This window comes from Macaca fascicularis, chromosome 2, assembly GCF_037993035.2.
Source record: "Macaca fascicularis isolate 582-1 chromosome 2, T2T-MFA8v1.1".
NCBI lineage: Eukaryota > Metazoa > Chordata > Mammalia > Primates > Cercopithecidae > Macaca > Macaca fascicularis.
This window is the reverse complement of record NC_088376.1, coordinates 121,353,044-121,365,993: the sequence shown is the minus strand read 5'-3', so window position 1 is coordinate 121,365,993 and position 12,950 is coordinate 121,353,044. Positions and strand designations below refer to the sequence as shown.

Genomic DNA, 12,950 nt, shown 5'->3' with positions numbered 1-12,950 from the left:
CTGCTTCCTCAAGTGGGTCCCTGACCCCCGTGTAGCCTACCTGGGAGACACCTCCCAGTAGGGGCCAACTGACACCTCATACAGCCGGGTGCCCCTCTGAGACAAAGCTTCCAGAGGAAGGATCAGACAGCAATATTTGCTGTTCTGCAGCCTCCACTGGTGATACCCAGGCAAACAGGGTCTGGAGTGGACCTCCAGCAAACTCCAACAGACCTGCAGCTGAGGGACCTGACTGTTAGAAGGAAAACTAACAAACAGAAGGAATAGCATCAATATCAACAAAAAGGACATCTACACCAAAATCCCACCTGTAGGTCACCAACATCAAAGACCAAAGGTAGATACAACCACAAAGATGGGGAGAAACTAGAGCAGAAAAGCTGAAAGTTCTAACAACCAGAGCACCTCTTATCCTCCAAAGGAACACAGCTCCTTGCCAGCAACGGAACAAAGCTGGATGGAGAATGATTTTGATGAGTTGACAGAAGTAGGCTTCAGAAGGTCAGTAATAACAAAGTTGTCCGAGCTAAAGGAGCATGTTTGAGTCCATCACAAGGAAGCTAAAAATCTTGAAAAAAGGTTAGACAAATGGCTAACTAGAATAAACAGTGTAAAGAAGACCTTAAATGACCTGATGGAGCTGAAAACCATGGCACGAGAACTTCATGACGCACGCACAAGCTTCAATAGCTGATTTGATCAAGTGAAAGAAAGGGTATCCATGATAAATAAATAAATAATAAAATAAAGTGAGAAGACAAGGTTAGAGAAAAAAAGAATAAAAAGAAACAAACAAAACCTCCAAGAAATATGGGACTATGTGAAAAGACTAAATCTATGTTTGATTGGTGTACCTGTAAGAGATGGGAAGAATGGAACCAAGTTGAAAAACATTCTTAAGGATATAATCCAGGAGAACTTCCCCAACCTAGCAAGGCTGGCCAACATTCAAATTCAGGAACACAGAGAACACTACAAAGATACTCCTCAAGAAGAGCAACCCCAAGACACATAATTGTCAGATTCACCAAGGTTGAAATGAAGGAAAAAATGTTAAGGGCAGCCAGAGAGAAACGTCGGGTTACCCACAAAGGGAAGCCCATCAGACTAACAGCAGACCTCTTGGCAGAAACCCTACAAGCCAGAAGAGAGTGGGGGCCAATATTCAACATTCTTAAAGAAAAGAATTTTCAACCCAGAATTTCATATCCAGCCAAACTAAGCTTCACAAGTGAAGGAGAAATAAAATCCTTTACAGACAAGCAAATGCTGAGAGATTTTGTCACCACCAGGCCTGCCTTACAAGAGCTCCTAAAGGAAGCACTAAACATGGAAAGGAACAATTGGTACCAGCCACTGCAAAAACATGCCAAATTGTAAAGATCATCGACACTATGAAGAAACTGCATCAATTAACGGGCAAAATAACCAGCTAATATCATAGTGACAGGATCAAATTCACACATAACAATATTAACCTTAAATGTAAATGGGCTAAATGCCTCAATTAAAAGACACAGACTGGCAAACTGGACAAAGACACAGACTGGCAAATTGGACAAGACCCATCGGTGTGCTGTATTCAGGAGACCCATCTCACATGCAGAGACACACATAGGCTCAAAATAAAGGGATGGAGGAAGATCTACCAAACAAATGGAAAGCAAAAAAAAAGCAGGGTTGCAATCCTAGTCTCTGATAAAACAGACTTTAAACCAAAAAAGATCAAAAGAGACAAAGAAGGCCATTACATAATGGTAAAGGGATCAATTAAACAAGAAGAGCTAACTATCCTAAATATATATGCACCCAATACAGGAGCACCCAGATTCATAAAGCAAGTCCTTAGAGACTTACAAAGAGACTTAGACTCCCATACAATAATAATGGGAGACTTTAACACCCCACTGTCAATATTAGACAGATCAACGAGACAGAAGGTTAACAAGGATATCCAGGCCTGAACTCACCTCTGCACCAAGCAGACCTAATAGACATCTACAGAACTCTCCACCACAAATCAACAGAATATACATTCTTCTCAGCACCACATCACATTTATTCTAAAATTGACCACATAATTGGAAGTAAAGCACTCCTCAGCAAATGTAAAAGAACAGAAATCACAACAAACTGTCTCTCAGACCACAGTGCAATCAAATTAGAGCTTAGGATTAAGAAACTCACTCAAAACCACACAATTACATGGAAACTGAACAACCTGCTCCTGAATAACTACTGGGTAAATAACAAAATGAAAGCAGAAATAAATATGCTCTTTGAAACCAATGAGAACAAAGACATAACATACCAGAATCTCTGGGACACATTTAAAGCAGTGTGTAGAGGGAAATTTATAGCACTAAATGCCCATAAGAGAAAGCAAGAAAGATCTAAAATCGACACCCTAACATCACAATTAAAAGAACTAGAGAAGCAAGAGCAAACAAATTCAAAAGCTAGCAGAAGGCAAGAAATAACTAAGATCAGAGCAGAACTGAAGGAAATAGAGACACAAAAAACCCTTCAAAAAATCAATGAATCCAGGAGCTGATTTTTTGAAAAGATCAACAAAATTGACAGACCGCTAGCAAGACTAATAAAGAAGAAAAGAAAGAAGAATCAAATAGACACAGTAAAAAATGATAAAGGGGATATCACCACCAATCCCACAGAAATACAAACTACCATCAGAGAATACTATAAACACCTCCACACAAATAAACTAGAGAATACAGAAGAAATGGATAAATTCCTGGACACATACACCCTCCCAAGACTAAATCAGGAAGAAGTTGAATCTCTGAATAGACCAATAACAGGCTCTGAAATTGAGGCAATAATTAATAGCCTATCAAGCAAAAAAAGTCCAGGACCAGATGGATTCACAGCCGAATTCTACCAGAGGTACAAAGAGGAGCTGTTACCATTCCTTCTGAAACTTTTCCAATCAATAGAAAAAGGGTGAATCTTCCCTAACTCATTTTATGAGGCCAGCATCATTCTGATGTCAAAGCCTGTCAGAGGCACAACAAAAAAAGATAGTTTTAGACCAATATTCCTGATGAATATCAATGTGAAAATCCTCAATAAAATACTGGCAAACCGAATCCAGCAGCACATCAAAAAGCTTATCTGCCACGATCAAGTTGGCTTCATTCCTGGGATGCAAGGCTGGTTCAACATACGCAAATCAATAAATGTAATCCATCACATAAACAGAACAAATGACAAAAACCACATGATTATCACAATAGTTGCAGAAAACGCCTTTGACAAAATTCAACAGCCCTTAATGCTAAAAACTCTCAATAAACTAGGTATTGATGGAACATATCTCAAAATAATAAGAGCTATTTATGACAAACCCACAGCCAATATCATACTGAATGGGCAAAAACTGGAAGCATTCCCTTTGAAAACTGGCACAAGACAGGGATGCCCTCTCTCACCACTCCTATTCAACATAGTGTTGGAAGTTCTGGCTAGGGCAATCAGGCAACAGAAAGAAATAAAGGGTATTCAATTAGGAAAAGAGGGAGTCAAATTGTCCCTGTTTGCAGATGACATGATTGTATATTTAGAAAACCCCATCATCTCAGCCCCAAATCTCCTTAAGCTGATAAGCAACTTCAGCAAAGTCTCAGGATACAAAATCAGTGTGCAAAAATCACAAGCATTCTTTACATCAATAACAGACAAACAGAGAGTCAAATCATGAGTGAACTCCCATTCACAGTTGCTACAAAGAGAATAAAATACCTAGGAATCCAACTTGCAAGGGATGTGAAGGACCTTTTCAAGGAGAACTACAAACCACTGCTCAGTGAAATAAAAGAGGACACAAGCAAATGGAAGAATATTCCATGCTCATAGATAGAAAGAATCAATATCGTGAAAATGGCCATACTGCCCAAGGTGATTTATAGATTCAATGCCATCCCCATCAAGCTACCAATGACTTTCTTCACAAAATTGGAAAAAACTACTTTAAAGTTCATATGGAACCAAAAAAGAGCCTGCATTGCCAAGACAATCCTAAGCCAAAAGAACAAAGCTGGAAGCATCATGCTACCTGACTTCAAACTACACTACAAGGCTACAGTAACCAAAACATCATGGTACTGGTACAAAAACAGATATATAGACAAATGGAACAGAACAGAGGCCTCAGAAATAACACTACAGATCCACAACCATCTGATCTTTGACAAACCTGACAAAAACAAGAAATGGGGAAATGATTCCCTATTTAACAAATGGTGCTGGGAAAACTGGCTAGCCATATGTAGAAAGCTGAAACTGGATCCTTTCCTTACACTTTATAGAAAAATTAATTCAAGATGGATTAAAGACTTAAATGTTAGACCTAAAACCATAAAAACCCTAGAAGAAAACCAAGGCAATACCATTCAGGACATAGGCATGGGCAAGGACTTCATGACTAAACCAAAAGCAATGGCAACAAAAGCCAAAATAGACAAATGGGATCTAATTAAACTAAAGAGCTTCTGCACAGCAAAAGAAACTGCCATCAGAGTGAACAGGCAACCTACAGAATGGGAGAAAATGTTTGCTATCTACCCATCTGACAAAGGGCTAATATCCAGAATCTACAAAGAACTTAAACAAATTTACAAGAAAAAAAAACCCCATCAAAAAGTGGGCAAAGGATATGAACAGACACTTCTCAAAAGAAGACATCTATGCAGCCAACAGACACATGAAAAAATGCTCATCATCACTGGTCATCAGAGAAATGCAAATCAAAACCACAATGAGATACCATCACGCACCAGTTAGAATGGCAATCATTAAAAGGTCAGGAAACAACAGAAGCTGGAGAGGATGTGGAGAAATAGGAATGCTTTTACACTGTTGGTGGGAGTGTAAATTAGTTCAACCATTGTGGAAGACAGCATGGCAATTCCTCAAGGATCTAGAATTAGAAATGCCATTTGACCCAGCAATCCCATTATTAGGTATATACCCAAAGGATTATAAATCATGCTACTATAAAGACACATGCACATGTATGTTTATTGCAGCACTATTCACAATAGCAAAGACTTGGAACCAACCCATATGTCCATCAATGATAGACTGGATTAAGAAAATGTGGTACATATATATCGTGGAATACTATGTAGCCATAAAAAGGATGAGTTCATGTCCTTTGCAGGGACATGGATGAAGCTGGAAACCATTATTCTCAGCAAACTGTCACAAGGACAGAAAACCAAACACCATGTTCTCACTCATAGGTGGGAAGTGAACAATGAGAACACTTGGATACAGGGCAGGGAACATCACACAATGAGGCCTGTCGGGGGCTTGGGGGCTGGGGGAGGGATAGCATTAGGAGAAATACCTAATGTAAATTATGAGTTGATGGGTGCAGCACACCAACATGGCACATGCATACTTACATATCAAACCTGCATGCTGTGCACATGCACCCTAGAACTTAAAGTATATTTAAAAAAAAAAAAAAAGAGTATAAGGGGTCCTAGCCAGGCACGGTGGCTCACACCTGTAATCCCAGCACTTTGGGAGGCCAAGGTGTACAGATCACGAGGTCAGGAGTTTGAGACCAGCCTGACCAACATGGTGAAACCCCATCTCTACTAAAAATAAAAAATTAGCCAGGCATGGTGGCAGGCACCTGTAATCCCAGCTACTCAAGAGGCTGAGGCAGAAGAATCACTTAAACCTGGGAGATGGAGGTTGCAGTTTGCCGAGATCATGCCACTGCACTCTAGCCTAGGCAACAGAGCAAGGCTCCATTCAAAAAAAAAAAAAAGAGTATAAGGGGTCCTAAGATTTTTTTTTTTTTAAATTGAGTATCTCTGATTTAGCCCCTGCCTCCCTTTCTAACTCCATCTTGACCATTCTCTTATTCTTGGAGCTCCAGCTACCCCAGCCTCCTTTGTCTTGAATATGCATGTTTTTCCACCTCTGCATATGCTGTCCCTCAAAGAGGCTTATCAAAGCCACCCTTGCCTCCCTGTATTCAATTACTACACCATCTTCATTTCCGCTATAAAACTCATGACCACTGGTAATTCATTGTTTACTTGTTATTGTCTGCCTCCCCGCACTGGACCATGTCTGCCCAGGGACCTTCTTGTCTGTATTGACCACTGTGCCGGCACAGTGCCCGAAGTGTTGCAGGCACTGCACAAACACTTGTTAAATATATACAGAAGAGGACAAGGAGTCAATGAGTAGGTGAAGGAGGGAATACGTGCAGGGAGCTGGTACTCTCTCCCGGGCCTCTGGGGAGGGTAGTTGTGTCGCTGCTGCAACCACGTTACCTGCTGGGGCACCTTGAAGCGGACATAGGAGCAGAGCTGAAGCATTTCACTCATCTCTTCTGGGGTAGACGGGATCAAGGGAATCTTCTCCACAGCGGCAGAGTCCTGCAGTTCTTTGAGCCGTTGTACGAATTGATTGTCAGTTGAGTACTGCAGGCCTGTGGGATTCAAACCCAAATGGCTTGATGATACATCCACCTTCTTACCAACCCCCATTTTATATAGGGAACTTCCAATAGCAGCCCAGAGTTAATATATTTCCGGTTTATTTCATGAGTAGATTTCTTTTTTGTTGGTACTGCCATCCTTGCTCAAATCAAAACCACACTGAGAAACACACAAAAAAATCCTTCCACATATTTCAGGGACTGGTTACTCACACTGTGGTCCATGGCCCAGGAGCATCAAAAGCCCATAAGAAATGCAGACGCTGCCCCTCCCTGGCCCTCTTGAACCAGAATTTGCATTCTCACAAGTTGCCAGGGGATTCATATGTATGATAGAATTTAAGGAGGGTTAGCCTAGAAGACAACTTGCCTGATTACATTTGATTGTTGACAGGAAATGTGAGGAAATACATGACCGGAAGAAAACATAGGGCTGGCATGAATGACACTCCTTCCCTTGGCCTGGACCCACATGGTACTCTCTTATTTGGGGTCAATGACAAAACACAGGGGGACTGGGAGGCTTCCGAGCTGTCCCTTGCTTTAGGGCAGCAACCCTGCTGCCTTCTCCACAGTTGCTCTTCCTCTAGGAGAGCAAAATTGAGATTTCTCATTATCTCCCATCACCTCAGGGCATGACATGAGAGTCCACAGAAGCTGATGCTATGTATGCAAGAGGGCAAAACTAATTTTCACTTCCAGCATGGAACAAATTTCTAGGCATTTAGCTTAGCCAAATAATTAGTTTTATTTTTAAATTTTTTTATTTTTTTACTTTGTTCTGGAATACATGTGCAGAACATGCAGGTCTGTTACATAGGAATACATGTGACATGGTGGTTTGCTGCACCTATCAACCTGTCATCTAGGTTTTAAGCCCCACATGCATTCGGCATTTGTCCTAACGCTCTCCCTCCCCGTGACCCCCACACTCTGACAGGCCCCGGTGTGTGATGTTCCCCTTTCTGCGTCCCTGTGTTCTCATTGTTCAACTCCCACTTACGAGTGAGAACATGTGGTGTTTGGTTTTCTGTTCCTGTATTAGTCTGCTGAGAATGATGCTTCCAGCTTCATCCATGTCCTTGCAAAGGACATGAAATCATTCTTTTTTATGGCTACATAGTATTCCATGGTATATATGTGCCACATTTTCTTTATCCAGTTTATCATTGATGGGCATTTGGGTTGGTTCCAAGTCTTTGCTATTGTAAATAGTGCTGCAATAAACATACGTGTGCATGTTAGACTTTTTAAAAAAAATTTTATATTTTTGTAGAGATGGGGGTCTCCCCTAGGCTGGTCTTGAACTCCTGGCCTCAAGCAATCCTCCCCTCTCAGCCTCCCAAAGTTTTGGGTTTACAGGTGTGAGCTTCTCGCCCAGCAAAATCTAGCAAAGGGCAGTAGCATCAATAATATTGATTGTGATACAGAAATCCACACTTTATAAATCTATGTCCAGCAAATCCTTTAAATCTAACATGAGTATGATGTATGGCTTTCATGACGCCATGAAGCAGATGACATTATCTTTTTCCTCTCTCTTCAAAACTAAACCTAGGTTAGATGTCACTTGGTATCCTGGACTGGATCCCAGAACAGAAAAAGGACATTAGTTGAAAAACTAAATGAAATCCAAATAAAGCCTGGAATTTAGTTACCAGTAATATACTAATGTTGGTTTCTTAGTTGTGACAAATTTACTGTGGTAATATGAGCTATTAATGGGGAAACTGAGTAAAGGTTATATGGGGCTCTCTATACTATCTCTGCAACTTTTCTGTAAATTTACAATTATTTCAACATTTTTAGAAAGTTTATTTTAAAACTCTTGGTAGAATATAATCTTGAATTTATTTCTACTTTTTAGTTTTCACATGCAAACTTAAGTTTAAATTTCCAATTGAAATTCGGATGTAAATTTTTTCTCTGAGCAAATGAACCTATACTTGAAAAAGTCAGTTAGATTTTACCTCCTGTAAGTGATTTAAAATCTAAAAACCTTGCATGGATGCTGTTCCTTCAATTCTCAAACTTATTATTATAAGATCAAATTATTTCAGATATGATACTTGAAAAAAAGAGAAGAGAAGACTCTTTAGTGTCTTCTCTTCAATTTCAATGTCCTTAACATATCAAAAATGATTAGCTTTCAGAGTGGCAGAAGGATTTTAAAGGTCAATTTAGTTAAGTTTCAGTAAAAGTCATTAAATGTTCAATTCATGGCTGGATTCTAGTTGAATCATACAGAGGAAGTAGAAGATATGAGTCATAAAAAGGAGGTAGTAAATATGCAAGGACTTCCAAACATTACAGCTTGGGTTCTGGAGTCAAGCAGCCTGGGCTCTGTTCCTATTGTGGTTCTGGCACTAATGTAATTTCTTTGTGCCTCAATGTTCCCATTTATAAAATAGGCATAATATCTTGACCTGGATGGTAACTGCATATGTAAAATGTCATTGAGATGTGCATTTAATTTGGACAATTTACTATGTATAAATAATACCCCAATAAAGCACCAAAGGGAGAGGGAGAGAGAGGCTGGGTGCAGTGGCTCACGCCTATTCCCAGCACTTTGGGAGGTGGAGGCAGGCAGATCACTTGAGGTCAGGAGTTCAAGTGATTCAGGCCAACAGGATCCTGGCCAACAGGATTCAAATTTGCCTGGCCAACATTGCAAAACCCCACCTCTGCTGAAAAGACAAAAAGTTAACTGGGCATGGTGGCACACGCCTGTAATCTCAGCTACTTGAGTGGCTGAGGCACAAGAATTGCTTGAACCTGGGAGGTCAAGGCTGCAGTGAGCCGTGATCGCGCCACTGCACTCCAGTCTGGGCAACAGACTCTGTCTCAAAAAAAAAAGAAGACAGGAGAGAGAGGGAGAGAGGGAGATAGAGGAGAAAGAGAGAAAACATGATTTTTATCTATTATATATTATAAATACAAGTCTGAAGACTTACAGAAGAAAAATAAATTCAGAAATCCAACTTCAAATGGTAATATCTAAGAACATGTTACACTTCACATTGACATATGTACATGTAATAACAGAGGAACTAAAGTTTGATTTTTTAAAGATCTTATTATAATAAATAAACATCTCTCAATTTTTACCAAAAAAGGGGAGGGGCATAATTATAGTAGCTTTACCTCTCAGGGCTACTGCAAGAATTAAATTCATATAAACAGCTTAGGTCGTAAGAGCCCAATAAATGTTGGATGTTAATAGTAACATTATATTTCAAAGTATGTGCTGCAAAGCACTATATACATTTTAATCAACCACCTCAAATTCCGTTTTTTTTTTTCTAAAGGTTTACAGGCATGAGCCACTGTGCCTGGCCCCACCTCAAATTCTTGGTGTAACAAGGCTGGCTCTATATTTTCAAAATCAGTCTGGTTATGATTATGATTATATAACTATTGGTTGGTTAGAGTTATCAGTAAAACACTGCATATCTCTCAAGCATACATCAAAAAGATGATTCTAAAAAACAGTCATAGCAGACACTAGCTACTTGTTTCCTCAGGGATTCATCCCAGCGGAGGGATGTTTCAGCCTCATAACTTACCAGCAGGACACACAAGACATAAGCTGGAGACATCCGATGGGTAGTAAGCAGCATACACCCCAGCCACCTGGCCACCCATGGAGGTGCCTACCAGGTGGAAAGGTTTTTCGTTCAGCTTCAGGCATTCTACAAACTAGGAAGGGAAATGAGAAAGCAGCTTGGTTATACAGCTGTAGACAATGGCAATGGTGATTACAGCATAGAAGACCCCTGGACTTCCTATGGACCACTGAAAATGACTACTGTTTAAAGAGAGTCTGAAACTCTACTGGATCCGTTATAAGATGAGCCCTGTGGCATGCATGGACTTCTCTTTATCTGGCACAAGAGATTGAGAGGTCATTTATAAATATAAAATCAACAGGGATTCTGCTAATTAATGGGTCAGCAAACTTTTCCCTCTTTTCTTTTTTTCTGAGATAGGGTCTCACTCTGTCACCCAGGTTGCAGTGCAGTGGCATGATCATGGCTCAGTGCAGCCTTGACCTCTGGGGCTCAGGTGATCCTCCCATCTCAGTCTTTCGAGTAGCTAGAACTACAGGCATGCACCACCACATCTGGCTATTTTTTTTTGTAGAGATGAGTTTCATCATATTGCCCAGGCTGATGAAGTTTTCTATAAAGGTCCAGAGAGTAAATATTTCCTGCTTTGAGAGCCATATGATCCGTTGCAACTATTCAACTCTGCTGTTGCAGACAAAAGCAGTCAAAGGCAATATGTATTAAATAAAAGAATGAATGTGGCTTTGTTCCAATAAAATTTAGTTTACAAGAATAGGTACAAGCTAAACATAGCTCATGGGCTGTAGCTTGAGGGCTCCTGCCCTAATTTAAAGATCTTCTCATCCATCTGACCATCCATTCATATAACTACCCATTCATTTGTCTATTCAACCATCCATCCATCCAACCATCCATCCATCTATCCATCCAATCATCCAATCAGCCATCCACCCAACTACCCACCATTCTAAAAAATATTTATTGGATATCTATTATGTACAGGAAACTATGATTAGATGCTGAAAACACAGCAAAGAGCTAAAAAGACAAGGTTCCTGACCCAATTTAAAAAACAGCTTAATGGAGGAGGCAGATATTAAATATCCTCATTTGGGGGAAAATACTTAAGGTCAACCTGAAACTTACAGGCTACCCCATTCTGAAATGGCTCTTAAACTCCTATGATCTTGAAAGCTTAGCCAGAGAAGGCTAGAGATAGATTCTAAAATAGGTGCTAGCAATAGATGCTAAAGTAGGTTACAATGTGAAGAACACCCTCCCCAGCTAGGCAGAGGGGCTATTACTGTTATCATATAGCTGGTAAGCAGAAAAAGAGATCCCTAGGAAGGGAACTGGTTTTAAGAAATTCTAAACCCCTTTTCAAAGAGTTAAGAAAATGCTCAGATTGTATTTAGTTACAAACAACTGCAATAGGCTTAGAGGTGAACAGTCTGTAATAAGCCCTGGCCCTCCACTGCCAACCGGAGATATCATCAGGTTGCCATTTGGCTTGCCATCACTTGTAGACAGAATGTACTAGAGACTGGTCATGAGGTAGCACAGGACTCCCTTCCCTGCTCTCCAGACTTGGACATGCAATGGCAGCTGAGACAGTCTGGGCAAACTTTGGTAGAGCCTCCTGCTTACCTGGTGTATCCTCTTGACTTGCCCATCTATGGACAGATCATCCAGGGAGGAGCGGGTGGTGCCCTCGTGTCCTGGCATGTCCACGCAGACCAAGTGCAGGTTCTTTGGAAGGAACTGAGGACACACAGACCTGGAGAGTCAGCATGTGGTGTGCAAAACATGTCTCCCCATTTTCTTGGGAGGTTGCCCCATGTACAGTGACCCAGACAGTCATCCCTGGGGATGTATGGGTCTTGGCCACTCAGTGTTTTACCCCAGTAATGTGAATAAGCATTGCCAGTAGCCTCATCAGGAGCAGAGGCCCGCAAAGACTAATATATAAATGGAAGCAAGCTCAGGAGATGCCTGTAAAAAGGGGACAAAGTCGGGGCAGTAGGCTTAAGTCTCTTACTTTTTCTTCACACCAGTTGACACGTACTACCTCATCTTTCCCTCACCCCTTCCACACTTACTCCAGCCATGCAGCTGCTGACTTGGAAATGCAAGGGATGGTTCTGTTCTCTCATATCCTAGCCAGCTCCAGAGCCAACAGGAGCAATGTTTTCCCCAAGAACCACGTCTGATCACCCTGATTCTGGTTTGCCTGGTTTCTTTTTACTTTAAGGTCTAATTCTCGAAATTATAATTATCCTAAAACACCTTCTTCCATTTAGATATGTACCACTTTTAACCAGGAAACTGAGAAACATAAGTTACCAACAAACAAACATCCAGTTATGAGAAAGATGCTTATCTGAGGAGGGGACAGGAAGTTCATCAAGGCATGAAGATGACTGTCCTCACAGTGGAATTTGGAATTAAGAACACAACTAACTAGAGGGTGTGTGAGTCTTTACCTCCTGGTGTAGATGATACTTGGGATCTCTCAGGTGTGGTCTTGCTTGAGGTGGGAGCCAGGGATGCTTCCTGCCCAAGACTTCTGCCAGCCCCAACCTTCACACCTGATCACTCTTACCAAGGGCAGCAAGTTGCCACACCCAAGCAAACCAAGACAAAAAGTGAACTCGGACAACTCTTCCAGAGAGCTGCCAGATCAAGACTGCTTCTCTAAATGGCAAAGGAAAAGAAAAAAGCAGATGCAGAAGAGGGAGTGGGAAGGAAAGGAAAAGAAGGAGTGAAGGAAGAAGATGGAGGGGAAGGAAGAGAAGAAACTTGGGAGTACAAGAAAAGACTTTTAAAAGCCCAACTCTGAATTCACAGCAGTTCTGAGATGCAGCTGTGTCAGAAGCCTCCCCAAAGAAATATCC

At 41.0% G+C, this 12,950-nt stretch overlaps 1 protein-coding gene across 2 annotated transcripts in view; it reads right to left on the bottom strand.

Moving 5' to 3' along the window:
* Positions 1-12,950, bottom strand: part of ABHD6 (abhydrolase domain containing 6, acylglycerol lipase) — a 55,207-nt gene that overhangs the window by 11,535 nt on the left and 30,722 nt on the right. For both annotated transcript variants that reach the window (XM_045385988.2, XM_005547474.4), the window contains 3 exons: positions 11,704-11,817; positions 10,054-10,186; positions 6,318-6,475 (listed from right to left, as the gene is read on the bottom strand). In XM_045385988.2, coding sequence (XP_045241923.2) covers positions 6,318-6,475; positions 10,054-10,186; positions 11,704-11,817 — 405 coding nt within the window. The remainder of the gene's footprint in view (positions 1-6,317; positions 6,476-10,053; positions 10,187-11,703; positions 11,818-12,950) is intronic.